The following is a 20,914-nucleotide window of genomic DNA, read 5'->3' on the forward strand; positions in this document are numbered from 1 at the left end:
CATAGCAGAAGTATTCATTGTACCTGATAAAAAATGACTGTGAAATTCTAGTGTGAGTGAGGCCAGCCTGCACTTCAGACAAATGTTTAGCATAGGAATTTGTTTGCATTTAACTTAATCCTAAGAAAGAGGAAATCCTTTAGGTAATCCAAGTTGGTCTAATACTGCTGCCTGGAAAACTGTTCTGCATGAACAAAAATTTCAATTATAAAATTTCTAATTGAATCTAGTGGATCAGAGCCTATCCTGAAACACAGAGCATGATATATTATTCTTCCTAACACCATAAGTCCTAGAAGGAAGTATTACACATGGTAGTCGTTACAGCCTTTTCATTTTTAACTGAACATACTTTGTTTATATGAGTCTGATCACTGATTTATTCCAACTAGTTGCAGTGGACCTTTGTGGTCAGAATAACAGATTTATTCTCCACCACTGAACATGACAGCTTGTGATCTGTATCTTATTTGCATCCCTACTGCCTATCAAAGGCACAGGGTCACAGTGAATCCATTCAGTCAATGTTTGCTAAGGAAACATTAGAGCTTGGCCAACTCCAGGGACCTTTTGGACTGATCCTTTTATTTTCAGATGAGGAAACAAAGCTTCTGACAGGACCACTTCTTCAAGGGAGCCACACATTAGTAACAGATGAGCTAGAACTTCTTCCTATCCAGTGATTTTATCTGCTTTTGTCTATCCAAGAAGAATTTTAGGAGGGCCTGGAAAATGAGGGCATGTGTCAGGTACCTGGCACAGGCTACACAACAAATGGCTATTTCCTCCACCACTCCACTTTTTCCAGGAAAAGAGAAAACCCACAACACAGATGAGGGCTGTTTTCTTTGTGCTTAGAGCAAACTGGATTTGTATGTTAATATAAACAAAATAGTTTGCACCTTCAGAAGAATTGTCCACAAAATCTGTTAATTTCTTCTGTTGTCTTCAGAATCCTTTAGAATGGCTGATGTATGGCTAAAGGGGAAATAATGGTCTCATTTTAAGAGTGTGTGTTCTATATCAGGAAAAGGATAGGTTCTGGGAATACACAGACAAACAAGAGATGTTTTCTGCCCTTGGGGATCTCTTAGTTCTATGAGGAATATAAACATGTAAGAGAATAAGCAACTCAATTCCTGAAAGCATAAGGACAACACCTCCCACAGGAAGTAATATTTGAGCAGGGAAATGAATAAGAGGAGCTTGCCACCTAGGCTAGAAGAATTACAAACAGAGGAATACAAATGTCTTTTTAGATGTAGCAATTGGTGAGGGCAGTGTAGATAGAGGATGTGGACCGAGCATATAAAAAGGGTGGTTAAGATGTGAGTGGACCCTGAAAGGGAAGACAGTGGACACCACATGTTTGCCTATGAATTCAGCTCAGAGGGAAAGTGATTTAGGATATTTTGAGGAGAAAATGAATAATGTATCATCATGATATCTCTAACAGGAAGAACCAATACAATAATTTGGGAATGTAACTTTCTTCTGAGTTCTAGTTCAACTTAATATTTATTAACATCCTGCTCAGTACAAGGACATAAAATACCAAGCACCCAAAATATACAAATGAAGAAGATATAGTCCCCACTATGGAGCCCTTAGGAACTGGTAGAAAATCCCTCCATGCCTGATGACCACAGCAGGAACCAGGCAGTGGGCAACATAAAATTGAGTTGGGTACAACTCTCAGGGGCACATAGGAGGGAGAGTCAGAGAGACAGAAAGACCAGGTTCTGGGAAGATGGCCTGGACTACAGGAGGGGAGGGATCCTGCAGAAGAACAGGAAGGGAGGGCAGTGCATAGTGGGAGGGCTGCGGATTGTGAGCAGTGTGTTCCAGGAATGGTGGAGGGTAAAGGGAGAAGCACTGAGCCCAAACCCACTGGGCATAGAAGCCTGGGCAAACCACAGAAATCTCCATCATATTTTAGACACATATTTTACATTTGAACTGTCAGACTTCAGATTGGACATGAAGTCACTCAATGCTGATTTCATGGCCAGTTTCCTGGGATAGTTCTAAAATTTCTGCCAAAGGCATGCGAAAAATAACAAGAGATGAACAAAAGAGTTCACCTCTTTGAGACAATTTTGAATCAAGCCCAGCAGCCTGAACTTCTCACCCTGGGTTCCTGTGTCAGGGCAGTGGACCTAGCACGGTCTGCTGAGGAGTGTTCTGGGTGGGGCCCTCAAAGACATTCAGGAATCAAGTCACTGAAGACATATTACCGACCCAGGGATCAAGGGCAAACAAGTCCAAGCAAGTTAGGGGCCAGCTCCTCCTCTGGGCCATAAGCCACAGGGCATGGGAAAGGGCTCTGTGCTGATGGGGTTTAGCAAACACTGATTCTGGAGAGCAGAGTGGTTATGCTACGCCAAACAGACAGCTCTGGTATGTAATCCCTGAGAGCAGGGCCTTTTGAAAGTCACAGACCATCAGTAGAGGGCCTATATGGTGCCTGCGGGAAGTAAAAAATATGAGTAGTAGGAAATCAGCAAGTGGCTGTCATCATGACACTGCAGAGTCAGTCTGGAAATGTCATGCCTCTGTTCTGCCTTCTGGCTCTTTCACCAAATGTTCAGGCTGCAGCAGGAAAAGTGACCTTGAACCCACAAACAACTGCCCCTGGATATTAGCTGAGATGTGGGAGAAAAGTGGAGGCCATGGTTAGCTGTGTGAAGAAAAGTATGCCTAGGTTGTCAGAAGAGAGGACATAGGTGAGGCCTTGTGTAAGGTCATGTAACTTGCATGAGAAAATAACGTTAAGTAAGTTATATATTCTAACTAATGATCAAAGTTTCAAATAATAGCATAACTATATTGGCCGATCAGTAAAGGACGACAACCAAAGAGGCCCAAAGGTAAATACCTGAAGAACAAGAAGCGGGGATGGGGTTTCCTTAGACTTAGAATTTCAGACAAATTTAATATTCATATATGCTTGCTTTGGAGTGTGCTTAGCTTTTTAACCAGACAACAACTTCATCTGATCCAGTAATTTCACTAGTGAAAACCAGTCCAAGTTGAAATAAGGGTCACGGCCAGAGATTTCTGAGAGAGGTTCAAGAACTGAAAGCAAAACACAAACAACTCAGTGGGAACTGGAGGGTTTGGAAGCCTCTGTTCACTGACATAACACAGTGGGGCTTCTCTTCTTCCCCTCCCCTGTGGATAAGGATTCTCCAGGCTCAATCTCCTTCTGTTACTCTTCTCCTGCCCCCATCTCCAGTAACCTTGCTACTCTCAGAATCTTCAGACCCTCAAATGCTGACTATTTCAGTCTCCAGTGAGGTCCCTGTCCATTCAACTGTACTGTGGATATCTCCACCTATCTCTGGTCCCCCAAGCAGATCTGTTCTTCTTAATTTTCCTTCTGGCCACTTCTTGAACACTCACCAGCCCCCTGGACCTGCCAGGGACGTGGATGTTCCCTGTCTCAGGGATGGGCATCTCCGCCATCCAGCTTAAACAACAGTAGCTACCACATCTGTTCTTCACAGGTTGTGGTGACAACTAAATGGGTACACACAACTTAATGCATAATGGCCCTCACTACATGCTACCCATTTTCTGGCAAAGCAAGGCATTTTTTTTTTTAAACATTGGTAATGTAATACAAACACCTAAAATGCATATAGAGAGAAGTGTTAAATATTAAAAATATGAACTCCTTCTTTGTTCACTCTCTTGCCTGATTTCATAGTTTCCTGTGTATTCTTCCTGAAAGTTTAGGTATCACAAAGTCACCTTGAATAGCTTGTTAGAAAAGGTCACAGAAGAGGCTATTTTAAAACACAAAATCAATGTTTTCATGCAAAATAATGTATAGAGAAATCCCCTGTTTTGACCCCCTAGGTCTGTACCTGACTGTACACCTAGCTTATTCTCATATTGCATAGACTGTCTCAGTGGTGAGGTTCATGGTGGGAGTGGGTATGAGGATAAAGAGACCTTTTCTAAACATTAATTTAGAACAAAAATTTAATGTTCAAAATAGTCACATCAATGTTCTTATGAAATAATTCCTACTAGCAGTGTCGTTGTGGATAATCCCTACTAGCATTTCCTAGATATTGGTGGACAAATTATTTTATAGCCTGTTTCTTCCTCTGTAAAATGGGAATATGTTAGGGCCTATCTTATAGGGTCGCTAGGAGAATTCAGAGTAAATATTTGTAAAAATGCTTAAGAGAAGAGCCTGGTACAAAGAGAGTATTTTATTAGTGTTTTAAAGAAATAAAACAACTGCTCATTGGGAATTGTATTTATTTGCAGATTTTAAAAGTGGAAGGGTACTGTAAGGATCAAGTAATCCCTTGTTTTCTTTGCCCACTGACTTGTCCAAAGACTTAGCCTAATTAATCATCCTATATTATTATATGACACAATAATAATATATAATATTGTGCATTTTCTGTGATAAACATTCTAGAAGGAAAAATATTTATAATGTTATCAACATTCATAAACACTAGCATTATTTAATATTATTAATGTTATTTAACATACTCAAATCAAATATGGGCCTTTGCATGTAGAGCTGAACCGTAAATATCGTTCTCATTAGGTGCCCCTCCTTGCTCCATATGAAACTCAGTGTTATATATTACTCATTCAAATATGAAGGGCAGAAATACACTGCACAGTCCTAACCAAATCCATAGCTACACCAAACAACACTGAACACTTCGGATGCCCTTATTTTACAATGATATAATTAATTAGCATTTATTAACAAAACAAATTATGCAAATGTTTAACTAACACCCACTTAGAAATCCAAGGCCTATGTTAGCAGCCTGAGTGAACACTGTAAACATATCAAAATGCTAATAAAATATGTTACTTCTCTAAAAAATTTCATCCTGGAGCTCTGGTTTGCTGTAATTTGCCTTAAAGTTGACAAACTTTGCAAGCCAGTTTGATACCTTGATTATCCCTACAATCTGACAGAGTTATGGTTTCGTTCATTTCACTTATATTCAATTTGCAATGAGCTTTCCATGACTTACAAGAGAAAAAATTTTAAGTTAAGGATTCAATCAAAAACATCCAAAGAGAATTTTAACTATGGTTGCTAAAATAATAGCATAGTCTTATGAATTGTAGTAATAAACATTTTTAAGAGTGCCTACTGTGTACTGGTCCTGTTAGCCTTGCTAAAGCCACAGTGAAACTCAGCTCTCATTCTGGAACTTCATGCCTTAACAAAGACAGAAAACTTATCTAGTTTCTGGGACTAAAATTAAGAGCTGCAAAAATTAAAAAAAGAAAATGAGATCTACACATCCACATATTTGGAGCCAGTCCTGGCCCTTCCTGCCAGCTGTACCCTTAGTACAATATATATACATTTCCAAGCCAATCAAAAAAAGGTGATAATTCTTCAGTATATTGGGACCTAGCACATTAGCTGCCTGTCGACACAGGAGAGACATTTACAGAAAACCAAAGGTAAGAAAAATTCTTGTCATTGATACCATTCACAGAAGACTTCCAGCTCTCCTGTCTTCTTTAGTGTACCTGGCAGAGGCTACCCTGCCCTCAGGCTAGGATTTCTCTACAATTCCGCAGTATCTCAGCATTTCAAATGTGTATGAGAACTGTACGGCCCACGAAGCTTTAAAAATAAAACAGGAGACCAGCTCCATCTCTGTGTCTACAGTGCATAAGGAAGAAAATGAACAAAATTGCAACCTCTTACTGCTCTTTTGGCATTAATCATGACTTACCATCCTGAGTGGGTGAGTGTCTAATTAACCACTCATCAATCTCAAAGTTTTAAAAGCGCTGTCATTCCCCTCGGGCTGGAGATCTTCTGCCTACCTTCTGCTATTTGCAAGGCAGGAAATCTGTGTCTTGATGGAACTCACAGGAAGGGAAAGAAACTCCATGCTGCTTCTTTTTGGCCAAGCCACCTCCATCTGTCTACCTCCTCCATCTGCTCCCTTTGATCCACCCTGGGTGTGATTACTCCTTTGGCCTCTGTTCTACCCACAGCTCCTGAGGCCCAAGAATTTCAGTTCACACACCTCTAGCCAAATGTTTTTCTTGCTTCATAATATTTTTGGAGACATAGTTGCCCTAAGAATTCTTCCAATTATAACAAACTCCTGTCACTCTAACAATTTTTACACAAGCTGGGCTCTTATTAGGAGCGCTTCAGGGTCTAGTATTGCTGCCCTCCCTTGTGTTGATGTAGTAATGTATTTTGGGGTACAGATGTATGGATTTTTCTGCAGCTGTGTCTTGATGGGTCATGTGCTACAAGAGAAGACTTCTTGATTTTTCTGGCTAACACAAGTATTATTACTCAGAACTTTATATGTCTACATGATTTCATATTAATAGTACTGGCTCATTCCCATAACACATCTGAAAGACATTTTTTAAAAGTGTAGACTTTGATGGAAAAGTCCATAACTTATTCTAAGCATTTTGGATCATATTCAGCAGTGAGTAGATAAGGATTTACCACCCGCATGTTTGAGATTCAAAGCTTGACCCAGTAAACCATATATGTCACCCTGTGAACAGAATTGCACAGTCTTTGTTCCTGAAATTTTGATTTTAAAATATGTTATAGAATTTTTATTCTTGGTTTAAAATTCAGTCTTTCATTAACATTTTAGAGATTAAATTCTAAGTAAAGTACAACAAAGCTACTGGAGGTAATGAGTGAGTCTAGAAAGATTGTAGGATTAATGGACAATATATGAAAAATACATTCTATGAACAGACAACTAGAAATTGAAATGATAAAAGGTAGTACTATTTACAACATAATCAAGAAATTCCTAGGTACTATCAAGTACGTATATGTAATATCCGTATGCTGAAAACCAGAAATAACTGGTGGAAAAAGCAGAGACCTAAACAGATAGACATATATTGTTTTTAGAACAGAAGAGTAAATATTAAGGTACCAGTTCTTTCCAAACTAATATACAGATTCATCACAATTCAAATCAAAACCCCAGTGAGATTTTTAAAATAGATACTGACAAGCTATTTTTAACATTTATGTGGAAATGCAGAGGAACTAGAGTAGCCAAAACATCCTGGCAAGGTAAACAAAAGTTAGAGGACTCACTATTGAATCCCAAGACTTATTTAAAGCTAAATAATCAAGGCAATGTCAAATTGATGAAAGGATAGACACATAAATAAGTAGAGCAGATCTCAGCTGCTAGAAACACATACATATATGGTCAAAGCAAAGAGCATTGTCTAGTCAACATGGAACTAAAACAATTGAGTATTTTGGATATTAATATGCAAAAAAATGAATCTTGATCCACACTTTGCATATTAACCAACTCAGAATGGATCATGTATAAATACAAAAGTTATTAAATACATAAAAGAAAATGTAGGAAAAATAATCATGACCTTATGTTAAGCAAAGACTTTAAAAACATAAAATAATAGATAAATTAGACTTTAGCAAAATTGGAAACGTTCATTGTATGAAAGATACTGCTAAGATATTAAAAAGACGAGAAATGGACCAGCAGAAAATAGTTTTAAAACATATATGTATATATACACTATATATATATAGTATATATAATAGTTTAAAATATATATACATATATATCTCCCCCAGGGATTGAACCCAGGGGTGCTCAACCACTAAACCACATCCCCAGCCCCTTTTATTTTTTATTTTGAGATAGAGTCTTGTTAAGTTGCTTATCTCCTTGCTAAGTTGCTGAGGCTGTCTTTGAACTTGGGATCACCTCCAGAGTAGATGGGATTACTGGCATGTGCCATCATGCCCAGAAAACATTTTAAAACATATATGACAAAGGATTTGTATCTAGGACAAAAATCTATCAAGTCAACAATAGAAAACAAACAATACAATTAAAAATGGGCAAAAGTTTTTAAAATTATTTTACAAAGAAGATAGATGTCAAATAAGTACATGAAAATATATTCAATACTATTAGTCATTATGAAAATGTAAAATACATATGTAATGCAAATTAAAATCAATGCAATAATATTAGAAATCTGTAAGAAAGTCTAAAAACAAAACAAAAACTGGCAATAATGAAGTATAGCACAATTATAACTCTCATGTATTGTTGGTGGAAATATAGAAGAGTAGGGTAACTTTGGAAATATTTACTGGTTTCTTAAGTTAAAAACATATTTGTCATATGGTTCCCATAGTTTCATTCCTAAGATTTTATTCAAAAGAAATGAAAACTTATGCTCACTCAAAAACTTGAATATGAATGTTCAGAATGCCTTTATAATCATCCCAAACCAGCATATACCCAAATATACTTCAACTGGTGAATAGATAAATAAACTGTGGTATATCCATACACTCAGAAATGAAACAGAATGAACAACTAAAAAAACATAACAACATGAGTGAATCTTAAATGCGTTACACCAAGGGAAAGAAGACAGGCTAAAAAGGCTACATACTGTTTTAATTTCCTTTGTATGATACTCTGGTAAAGGGAAAGCTATAGGCAGAAAAAAATAAATCAGTAGTTGCCAAGATTGGAAGTAGGGGTAGAAGTTGACAATTAGAACCAGGGTACTGGGGGGTGATGGAGCTGTTCTATGTCTACACAGTGGTGGTGGTTTTATATGACTGTAGACATTTGTCAAAACTAAAAAAAAAAATGTGCACTAAAAATAGTGAATTTACTTTATATATACACCATACTTCAATTTAAAGAAAACACTCCATGTATGTATGATGTAAAATACACTCTACTGCCATATATAATTAAAAAGAACAAATAAAAAATAAATTTAAGAAAAACGTTAAAAATTTCAATGAGAAAAAGGTAATGTAATATAACTTAAAAAATAAAACTTTTCTTTCTTTTTTTTTTTTTCAGTGCCAACTAGCAGTTAACATGCTCAGCGAACAATACGAGGAAACACTGAGGATGAGGTACTGCCTGAACAGTACTGAGTGAAATGAATGCTTCTGAAGAGGAATATGCTCCTGCATGGTGGGTTCCTTTAACAAGAAGACAGAAAAAAAACACTTTTCCAATTCATTACCTTTAAAGAATCACAACCAAATCATCCATTCAACTCTCAAACTCTCAAAAATAGCATTTTGTGTTTATTTTTTTTCTAGTTCAAATAGCCTGTTCCTGTTCCTGTTCCAATTTATGAAGAGTTCTTAGCTCTTCTACCTGACCAGATTGTTATCTTGAACTTGAGCAAACTTACAGTATTGCTTTCTTGAACATTCAAAGATATTTTTAAATACAAATCTATTTTCTTTTCACATAGGAACCATGAAGTGACTGACTTGTGATCACAAAAATATTTATGTCAGAAGATTTAGCAATCCTAAAAATAAGATGATTTTACATACTTCTAATGTGCGTTGGTTTCTCCTAATGCTGACAAGCTTTGGTCATCATTATTTCCCCCTCACACTACCATCTTTTGTATGCTAATGCAGAATGTACTAGAAAGAACCCTGCACTGAAGGTCACTGATATTGGATTTAAGGTCCTTTCCAACTTGTAACAAGCTATACAACCTTAGTGAAATAACTTATTGCTCAATAACTAATACTCACCTCCAACTCTGACCTTTTTCCAGTGCCTTCATTAGGAAATTTCAGAGTCTTACAGACAAAGATCTCCTCTTATGCAGAATATAGATTATATTGAATGCTTTAGTACCTAAACAGTAAAGTTACTTATTTGTTCATGTATTCATACCTCACTTATTTCACTAGGTTTCTCCAATTCCACTATAAAGTGTTTAAGAGGAGAGAATTATTCACACATACATCTTTGTCTCCTATAGCATCTATCACACTGCAAAATCTTCAATATGCTGGTTTGCTGATGATATAATTATTTGGCTTTAGATTTTCTAATTTAATATAGTCAAGTGTGACAAACTCATGGAGGTTTCTAGAGCCTTTCCTGACTACTCATGCTACGGCCACCCCTATCATTTCCTCCCACTAACTCATCTATGTCTTCCAACTTATGCTTGTATCCTCATCCTATTTTACTTTTCGGGGGGTGGTGGTACTGGGGATTGAATTTAGGTGTACTCTCCCAGTGAGCCACATCCCTAGCCCTATTTTGTATTTTGTTTAGAGACAGGATCTCACTAATGTAGTGCCTCGCTAAATTGCTGAAGCTGGCTTTGAACTTGCAATCTTCCCGTCTTAGCCTTGAGAGCCATTGGGTTTACAGGTGTGCGCCACTATGCCTGGCCCTATTTTACTTTTAATAGCGTTTAACACATTCTGAAATAACCTTTCCCCTTCTTTCTCTCTTCTCTTCCTTTTTCCTAATCCAGTGTCTCCGGTTTCCTACCAGAATTTAAGTTCCATGAAAACATGAGTTGATCATGCTCACTGTAATATACTCAGAAACTTGATCTTGTCCAAAACATAATAGGGATAATAGGTACATAATACATATTTACTGAATTGTTAAACTTGTTCCTCAATTTAGTGATACCTACTGGAGGCTGACCAATAGAAAGAAAGAAAACTACTTCACATGATTTACCTGCAAAGAGGTTCTACAAGGTCCTTTTCAAGAAAATCATGATCATTCTTGACACCCACAATGTTGATGGGAAATTGTGAATCTGAGGGAGAAAAAGGGAGAGACAAAGAGGTTCATGCGCCTTGTTTTATCTGAATGGGTACCAACATATTCGGGTCACTAAGGTCTGTACAAGCCACAAAATTTAATAGCAGTTAGGATCAATTACCACTGTTGGTGTTGTTTAATATAGCAGATAATTTTTATCACAGTGAATGCTTTTGAGAGTACAATATAAATGTGAAATATGAGAATAATCAAGTGTTTGACCTTGGGTAGAATTAAATACTAAGTGCCTACATTTTTATAGCTTATCCTTATTATAGACATCCTGAGGCCGATTAGGGCTTGGAGGAGAGCTTTTATACTCTCACCAGCCTCCTAAAGTGTAGGTCACTGACTTCTGTCCTAATGATTTCATGGAATGCTTAGGATGGCAGATTTTCTTTTTTCCTTCAAAAAGGACATTTCCCCAAATACCCAAAGTTCAATGGACTCAAATGTTTTCTTTTGTAGCAAAATCTTGAGTCACTGTGAAGTGCAAGTAAAATGCTTAAACAATTGATTATATCCAAAGAGAAGGAAAATTTTCAATAATATGATTTTTCTCCAACAGACAATCCATGCCAGCTTTGAAGGTCATGATAATCTTCCGAAACATGGAATTTATTTTAATCAACTTATTGATGTAGGTAAAAATCAGGAGATCATTGGGCATAGAGATCATCATCAATTTTAACAATGTTGGTTTATTCTTTTTCATCTTATATTCTGTACTGCCTATACCTTGTCAGTCATGATAAATATATGGTATCTAAATCTCAGTGTGCACTGGAAACAGAAACAATTTCTCTTCTGTCAAAATAATAATAATAATAATAATAATAATAATAATAATAATAATGTGGTGTTTGAATTCCAGATGGTCCCAGAATGAAGACTTGTCTCATTCTATCAGCAAGTGTGTTGTAGTAAGGAGTAGACACTGACCCCAGTGGTCCTGCTTTGAGTTCTGATTACTTCTTAGCTGTGAAACTGGGGGCAAGATACTTACCTTTCTTTGGGCCTCTGTTTCCTCATCTATAAAATGGTGATGATGATAATTATAATATCCACCTCATGGCATTGTTGTGAATATTAACACATAATATAAGTAATGTGCTCTGAAGAATACTTGACACATAGCTTTATAGAATTACTTGGTCTTGTTTCATTCAGTCTATACAAGTGTCATAAACCAAATCAGAGAGGCACATGTAACTTAGGAGCTAAGCTATCTTTACCTCTTAGATATTTATAGAATCTTTAACATTTAAATCTCATTGTATTTTAAGTTTATAAGAGATTGTACATTATAGAAAATATGCTCATTAAGGATCAAGGATTTTAGTTCTGACAGCTCCTCTTTGGAAATGCCATTTAAGCTCAACCTTAAGCTTCTCATTCCTCATTAGTAAACTGGTGAAAATGGGAGTGAGGGAGAATTGCACAAACCATTTAAACCTTAGAAGATTGTTCCTTGTCTAAAAGGTGACAATTCTATGAAAACTTACCAGAGATCCTAGACCACAAACACATGCAGAAATAAGCTCTCCTTTATCTTTTAAGAATTTAAGTGAGAGAAGTAAAATGCTCTGTTTTTAATATAAAACTGAGCTTCCAGATGAAGGGATAAAGTTGCCTCTAAGTAAAAATTAATTTTGTTGATTATTTTCATTCTACACAAATTTCATGCCATCAGGAGAGAAGTCAGCAATGTTTAGTGTGCTGGGTATCCTCTGGGTAGTCCTGCAGACCTACCCTCAATTTCTGTTTCTCTGTGCCCTGCTTTGTGCCCTATTGGGATGTATGACATCCCAGGGGACCCATGGCCTCTGGCTTCCTTTCATGTTTGATCAGTGGAAGCCCTGACTGGAGTCTGAAAGAGGAGCCTGAGGTCAGGATAGTTATCCTCTGGTTCTTGACAATGAAGGCTGCCCAGGGCCAGCTGTGTGCTCCCAGGAGTCTCTTCTAGTCTCCTCTCCCCTGGGCTCTGGCACCATTCCTTTCCTGCTTTGGGTTTGGTATGACAGCTCTGTTGCACTGCTCCTCATGGATTCCATATCCTGTCCACACCTTTGTAATGAATCCATTAGCAATAATCCTTTGCAGATGAGCTCGACTATGCCATCTGTTCATTGCTTGGTTCCTTACAAATACACTTCAAATAAGGACCATTCAAGAAGAAGTTAAAAGCTGTGGTTATTTTTTTATATATGTAGAGGTGAACAGAAATAAAAGAAATTACAAACCAACTAATTCTGAGACTTCTCTAAGAAGTTTTAACAACCGATTTATTGCAGTTTTAAGAAAATGAGCATAGCAGAGAAAAAGCTAGGGAAAAAGTACGGAAAAGCTGCTGATGGCAAAACACTGGAAGGAAAACAGATGTGGGGGTTTCTGGTAAAGAGATGAGCATTGTAGTGGGAAGCAGAAAGAAACTGGGCTTGGGAAGAGATTCTCATTTCTAAGTTGGTATCAGGAAAAGCCTTGAGCATTGCAAAAGCTGAGGGGACAAGAAAGCAAAGCAAAACAGTAAAAGACCTGGAAAATAAAACGATCCATGTGGTTCATTTTGAATTTTATTCTCTTTGTAAAGAACAAAGAGAAGGGCTGAACATACCTTCGTATAACTGTGCATATTGTGGGAACCCAGCAGCCCGCAGCCAGTCACATGCTTCCTTTGCCTCAATTTCTGAAAAATATGAGAAAAAGAAAATTGTGAGTTCAACAGGCACACCCCAGCACTCTGTCTCCTTCATTGAGAGGATGCTAGTGAGCTTTGTGCAAGTTGTTACAAGGCAAAATTGTTCTCCGGTAAGTCTGTATAAGTTGCCCCATCCCAAAATGGGCGTAAAATGAGCAGACAACATAAAGGACCTTGTTATATAAAGTTATCTTCACTGCAGATCCATAAGTATGGAGGTAATAACAAAACCACAGAAGACAGAACATAAAGGTTGAGTTTCAGGCAGGCAAAAATATCTTCCTATACACCAGGGAACCAGGGGAGTAGGTAGGAGGAAGGAAGACTTCTTTATAATCCTCTTTTTAATGGCTTTGTTTGAGTTTCCAAAATAAGGTTAAGGGTATTTATTCAACATTCCTTTATTCTTTCACTCTTGGAATAATGAAAGACCACAACTGGGTAGTCTATGAAAATGTATTTTTCTTATGAAGGGAGGTATTACAAAAATCCAAGGTATTATTATTCCTTTAATTTCACTGATGGCTTTAATTCCCAATGCATTTTAACAAGATGTTCATTCATCAAGCACATTGGAATGATTTCAAGCTCAGAGTGCGTGCGGCATGGAAAAGAAAATGGAGACTTGAGTTTGATGGGGCTACTAGAATCTCTGGGGGCCAAGCCCAAAGTGTTATATCCTTCAGGCAACCATTGAAGGGTCACCCAAAGGACCACCCGACCACCTGCCTGGGAAAGCTGTGGTGTGAGATGGGAGGAGTCCAGTGTGTGAATCAGGTCACTGTTCGACCTTATGAATCCTGGATCACTTCCCAGCCATAACTCTGTTAGATAAACATGACTCTGAGGGAAAAGAAATTCATCTGTCAAAAGTCCAGTTTCTCCAAACAAAATCAAACAGCTGATTGTAACAGGTCTCTACCAAGGAGCTTCCTCTGCTGTTGGGATGGGCCCACCTCAGGTCAGGGCATTTCCATTTACTGTGATGTTTGGTTTCCCCAGAGCCAAAGCTGGAGAGTCCAGGGCCTTCTTAGGACCACTGTGCAGAATCCATCTGCACTAACATTGGCCATGGGCTTGAGACTGTACGTCTATGTTGAAAGCTCAGTATCTGTATGGTATAATGTTTGATATGACAAAGACATTTGGTATATATGTTAGGAAAATAGACCAAAGTCCAGTTCTTACTCTCCAAAACAAAGAGCAAAAGTTATATCTCTGACCCACTGATCTGGTTAGACCTAGATTGAAATTTGTCAGTAAATCAGGGAAGCAGAGCCTTTGGTGATTCCTGCCCCAAAGAGCTTGTTCCTTTGGCATTCCTTAATCTGTTGTCACCCCGGGAACTGACAATTTCTAAATTTGAGTTCTATTCCTGATGTGTGACCAGCACAGATCTATCATGTTCTCATTCCTGCCACATACATGTTTCAGAGGATACCAAGTTGGAAATAAAAGCTTTGGAAAATATTTTTACTAAGAGGAGAGTCTCTGTTTCACAAAGGCTGTTCAAACCAGAGCTTTGGCTACATAATGCTGCACTGGCTAACCTGTGCTTTCCCTGTGGACGGTGCACAGGGCAATTCATGTATTGCCTGCAGGTTCTATTCAGTACTCGTTTGAGAATCCTTATGTGAAGGCTTTTACTCTGATAATCACAGACTATTTCACAGTAACTAGAAAAGGCACCTTCTATTTGTTAACACTTAGAAAATGTAGTGAGTCTCTACTGAGTCATAGATAAATTGATGCCCTATAAAGTTTCAAGCTTGAGATTTGCTTTCCGCTTCAATATGATACAGTGGGTAATAATGAGAAAATATCTAATTTCTAGACATGCTTCAAATTTGGTTATGTGACAGCAAACTTTAGAGAGAAGCACAGAATTTTGTATTTTCTATTTAAATTACATCAATACTTTGTCTTTTTCTATTTAATTATCACTTTTACTATGATCAAAATGTAGTGTTAAACAAGAGAATTTGAGAGAGCCAGGCCATGAAGAACAAATGGAGGGGACCCAGAAGATAGGGGCTATACAACACAGAAGCTCAAAGGAGATCAGAAAGTGAGAATAGGAATCAGTATGCACTCCACCAGGCTGGGGATGGGAGGGATGACAAGGTGGAGAGAAATGGACAGCCAGGGGTCTTTCTAGAAAAACTTTTGGAGTTCAAAACTCTGGTTGGGCAGTGGGATGGGGCTGAGGCTAGATCGGGAGAGGCAGGAGTTTTTCAATTTAAAATGAAATGATAATTTCATTTCATTTTTCCCCCAAACAAAAGCAACATTGATAATGAATTGAAATCTTAAAATCTTATTCATATACAAATATGAATAACTAAATCTTCACCAGAACCTAGATAAATCAATTGCTCAATGGGCTTGTTTTTTGTTTGTTTTTTAAATGGGTAGGCATTTATTTTTTAGGTCTGAAAATCAAATGGCAACAGAGTAACTCTAAAACACTCCCCCACACTTGAGCTCCTTGAGCCATTGCTCCCACACTTAATTACCGTCTTTTTACGAAGTGTCCCTCAAACACATGCCATCTTTCCCATTCCCTTATAAGACCCAACTATATGCTACCTTCCAAAGACATCTTGTCTTAGTTGAAGGCAAAACAAATCTTATTTACTGGTCAGTGACGAAACAAACAAACAAAATTACCTGGCACAATTAACCACTCTCAAATTTGATTTTGTATATGAAATTGAGTTGGAGGCTCTTGCAATTTCTATTGATACCCTACAGTCCCTACTAACACCTATCAGCCAAACACTAATGTTTTCCCCAGGCCTGTTATAGTGGCCCATACAGGAAAATTAAAAAGGAATCATATTGCCAGTGTCATCATTTCACAAAGATTTACCTAATGAGATTTAAATGACATTTGAGGAGAAAAGTATGAAAATCTCCTTTTTTAATGTGCTCTTGTTAGCCAGCATCATATTACATAAAAGCACTAAGAGCTATTAAAATCACATTTTAACAATTTAATTTGTTTTCCATTTAACCATTACCTGCCCTGTAGTAGCTCCGGGGTTACAAGGCAGAGCATCAACTCATTGAAACTTTCTTGCTGAAAACCTGAGTTATGGAGTGGAACTAGAGAATGCCACTGGACAGAGGAGCCTGCAGATCTCTATGAATGTTACTGTGCTATAGTAGTTCTCCCTTATACATGGGAATATGGCCTAAGACTTCCAGTGAATGCCAGAAACCCTATATCAAACATGGCATATACTATGCTTTTTGATCTAATAACTGAGATGCCAACTAAGCAACTAACAGGCAGGTAGCTTATATAGCATGGTTATACTTGGACAAGAGGCCAATTCATATCCCAAGTGGGACAGAACGAGATGGTATAGGACAATAAGAGATTTCATCATGCTGCCAGGATAGTGTACAATTTTAAACAAATGAATTGTTTATTTATGGCACTTTCCATTTAACATTTTCTAACTGAGGTTGACTCTGAGTAACTAAAATTGTGGAAAGTGAAATTGTGGGTAAGGAGAGGGGACAATTGTACTTTGCTGGGGAAAATGCTATTCATTTGGCTGGTTATTATGACAGCATTTCAACAGAAGTTTTGTAATTAGTCATTCCATTTTGGTTTATAGTAGGTATCTGTTTTTGCCTGCTCAACATTCTTCCCTGCTTCTCCTGATAATAGAACCTCTCTATGTGAGGAACATCTTTTGTATGGTTTAAGAGGGGGTGAGAGCTCTTGCCCCCCACCACATACTTGATCTTATAACCACTACCCACCTGAGAATGTCCTGCTTCTCTAAGCAGCATCTCTCTGCCTTTAGTCTATGAAGATTAAGGAGCTTTGGGACCTTAGGTCAACAGTCATTTGGGAATGAAATCAACTGGTTGAAAGGGGGAACACACAGCTTTTCACTTGGTGGCTTGATCTGCACAAAAACCAAGCAATCCTTTTCATTTGGTTTACTCACAAATTCAGTAGGTGGTTTGGTGCTAGGCACAATTTCCTGCCACCTGTCTGCCATTCCACTTGAGGCAAAGTCACTGTTTTGCCTCAGTTACTTTTAACTAAACCTAGGAGCAAATTTGCTGTATTCAATTTAAATTCTTATCTGATTGACAGCCAGTTGATTAGAATAAAATGTGAACCTGATTGACAGCAGTTGCTCAGAAAATGACATTACCTTTATTCAAAGACAGACCTGGTAAGGGAGGCTAACTCACTAGAGCCTGAGGGAGGGGACATTCCTATGGGCATGAGAACAAAGCCACTACGGAAACATACCCGGGCCAATGATATGTTTTTACAAAGCATTATCATGTTTCTTAATTATACATGTTCAATTTTAAAAGCTTAAAAAGAAAATTCTGAAAGTCACAATAAAAGGAAAAAATCAACTCTTGTCCCATTACTAACACATAATTTGATGTATGTTGTCAAAGTGGTAATATGGTAATAATATCTTAGGTTGACTGCTTTTTTTTTTTACATAATTATACATTGTGAATATTTTCCCATACAATGACATTGTTTATAAAAAAAAGAAAATTTACTTTGTTTTGGGAATGATGCTTATTTTTTAAATATTTGATTTTTGAATAACGCCAAATTGTATTTTACTGCTGGGAGGATGTAACATGAAGGGAGCCAAGAAAAAATACTTCAGCAAGACCTTCTCAGTGCAGAAGGCTGAGATTTACACCCTGTTTCTTTAAAGAAGTCTTTAAAGAATTGTTAATTTAGTGATTTTGGATATGAACAGTTGAATGCACAGAGCTCAGGAGGACCTCAGTCAAGTAAGGAATTATATTGAGCACAGAAAATTTGCAGGCCAGGTTTGCAAGCTGTGTCTCAAGTTACAATCTCATTGTATTTTTAAACTGGTGCTTCTGGCATGCTTCAGAACAGTGTGTTCTCCTAGCTGAGCATTTTAAGTACATTTTGGTTTATATTATTCTCTGCATAGCAAATACATTCTTCCACAGATAACCCAAAGGTATTGGGTATTCTAAATGACCAAAAATTCAACTCAGGACCAAATTAAAATTTATTATCATAAGACATTTAGTTGGCTAGAAGGAGTCTGCTTTACTGTGTAAGTTTATGCAAGCACATACAGGCATATGTTGTTTTTACAAATCTTGAATTTTCAAGGACAAACCGGCTCCAATTTAAGTAGGTCTTTTTCTTAAATGTTCATTAAAAGTACTCAAGAGAAGTGGGGCTTGGGGAGGGGAGACAGCATGATCTTCATGTGATTTAGAAAAGTAGGCTTGGGAAGGGTGTTTGTTTTTTCATTTGAGCAGGTTAACTTGGTGGGCACCCTATTCCTGAAAGATAACAGGTATGAGCATTGCAGGGTGACTCAGCCACCACAAGATGTCTGCAGTGGATGCAATTACCACTATTAAAGTATATCAAAGGTATTAAAATTTCAACAGGTTCATGGTTGTTGGTTTACAATAATTCATATGGATGAGTTAGCTTCATTATTAATGCTCTCCTTAAGGCAATGAAACCTTTGCCTTCAGAGGGAATTTCTCAGGAGAAGTCCCTGTTTATTGGAGATATATTTCTTTGGCCATACCTAGGTCAGTTTTGTGAAGTCAACGCCAGGGTATCCATCCTATCTATGCAAGGCTACGGATGGTGCAGTCATTACTATTACACAGAACCTTACACTACGACCCTTCTTCCCAGTTTCATAACCTTAATTACAGGTATAGGGTAGAGCATCGGCCTTTTCACAGTAACAGACTTTGATTCCATGGCCTAATGTCAAAATATGTTTTTAAATTTTTTTTTTGCATTTTTTGAATTAGATATCTTTTGTTTTGATGTGTAAAAGGCCTGAGTAAGTTTTAAATGTATGCTAAGTATATTTTTTTTTCCTAACATGCATAGCATATCTTTTCCATTCTATTCTAAGTTCCTAAAAGGAGCTAAAATGCAGGTTATTTAGAATAAATTTAATATTATCAACTACTGAATATTCAGAACATTGAGCCAACTTATAAACAGCCATCTTATTTCTCCATAATTTAAAGCATTGTTTTTCTTGATGCATAACAGAATATCTTATTGTCAGCAAGCATATAACCATAGGAAGAAGAAATCTGGAAGCGACATATATGCATATTTCACGATGACACATAATTGTATTCAGTCAAGAAAGAGATGCATGGTGGGGAATGTATACTTTTCTCTCCAAAGCAAGAGTCACAGACACACTAAGACGTAATATACTTTCTTTTTTAAAAAATTTTTTATTGTTGGTTGTTCAAAACATTACATAGCTCTTGATATGTCATATTTCACACTTTCATTCAAGTGGGTTATGAACTCCCATTTTTACCCCGTATACAGATTGCAGAATACTTTCAACAATTCTTAACATTAGTCTTACTTCTCAGGCCTTCAGATATCTTCTATGAGTTGGACTCATAGCAAATCTAATCACTTAAAATAATTTCTATTAGAGTGAAAGAGGAGAAAGCTAACTCTGAGAAGTAGGCTTTTTCCTAGTCACTCAGTGATTGTTTTAATCATTCTTTTTCAGCCTGGTTGGGAAAATTATGTGTGTGTGGGTGTATGAAATATATTGTATAATGTAGGGTGTGGATCATATATATGTAAATATAGAAATAAAGTATCTTATATACATTGAATATATTATAAATTAATTATTACATTTATAATTTTAAAATGTGGTTTTTTCTTTTTTTTTAAATATTTTTATTTTTTAGTTTTCAGCAGACACAACATCCCTGTATGTGGTGTTGAGGATCGAACCCAGGCCGCACGCATGCCAGGCAAGTGCGCTACCGCTTGAGCCACATCCCCAGCCCATGGTTTTTTCTTAAACATGTTTTTTTTCTTATGTGTTTCCAATGATCCCCTACTCTTTGTAGTACCCATATGACTCACAGCTCTCCTCTGACTGGGAGGCAAATAATTCTCACCCCACTGATACCAGGCTTGGCCACAGGACCCACTTTTCCCAATGAAATGTGAACATAAGTAATTTCTGCTAATTTCAAGGGCCAACTCCTACTTGAGCCAGCCTCTTGTCCCTTTATCACGAAGCTAGCATGTCTTAGGTTGAGGCTATTCCTTGAGCTTGATGACACAGGGAAAGAGCCACAGCAGGTGAGCTTCTGAAATAGAATGTGAACAAGAAATAGACTTCCATCATTTTATGCCGCTACAATGTGGGGATGGGGTCTTCAGAGGGGCATGATCTCGGGCAAACCAATTTAACACAGCTGCCAGCTATTCATTCCATAGGTGAAGCATATAGAAGACACTATGTGCTTTTATTTAAACTTGAAACTACTGGAACATGTCTGTCAGTGTGGCATGGATGAAAATAATCTCAGTATTTAATTTCTGCCTGGAATTATGCTTCCTTGCCTACATACGTGGCTTATACAAATTCAGAAAATATTGTAAACAACCCTTTCACACTCATCTCTTACATGCACCCACATTTGTACCACAGAAACTAAAAAGTCCAGTTGCAATTGAATAGGAAACTCCTCAGGAATATAAACGTTAATTTCCACACCTATATTCCTAATAGTACTTAAAAAGAAA

At 37.3% G+C, this 20,914-nt stretch overlaps 1 protein-coding gene across 8 annotated transcripts in view; it reads right to left on the minus strand.

Annotated features, from left to right (window-relative positions):
* Nucleotides 1–20,914, minus strand: part of Stard13 (StAR related lipid transfer domain containing 13) — a 484,966-nt gene that overhangs the window by 44,020 nt on the left and 420,032 nt on the right. For all 8 annotated transcript variants that reach the window (XM_048800821.1, XM_048800822.1, XM_048800823.1 and 5 more), the window contains 2 exons: nt 13,237–13,308; nt 10,536–10,617 (listed from right to left, as the gene is read on the minus strand). In XM_048800821.1, coding sequence (XP_048656778.1) covers nt 10,536–10,617; nt 13,237–13,308 — 154 coding nt within the window. The remainder of the gene's footprint in view (nt 1–10,535; nt 10,618–13,236; nt 13,309–20,914) is intronic.

This window comes from Marmota marmota, unplaced genomic scaffold (genome assembly GCF_001458135.2).
Source record: "Marmota marmota marmota unplaced genomic scaffold, marMar, whole genome shotgun sequence".
Classification (NCBI taxonomy): Eukaryota; Metazoa; Chordata; class Mammalia; order Rodentia; family Sciuridae; genus Marmota; species Marmota marmota.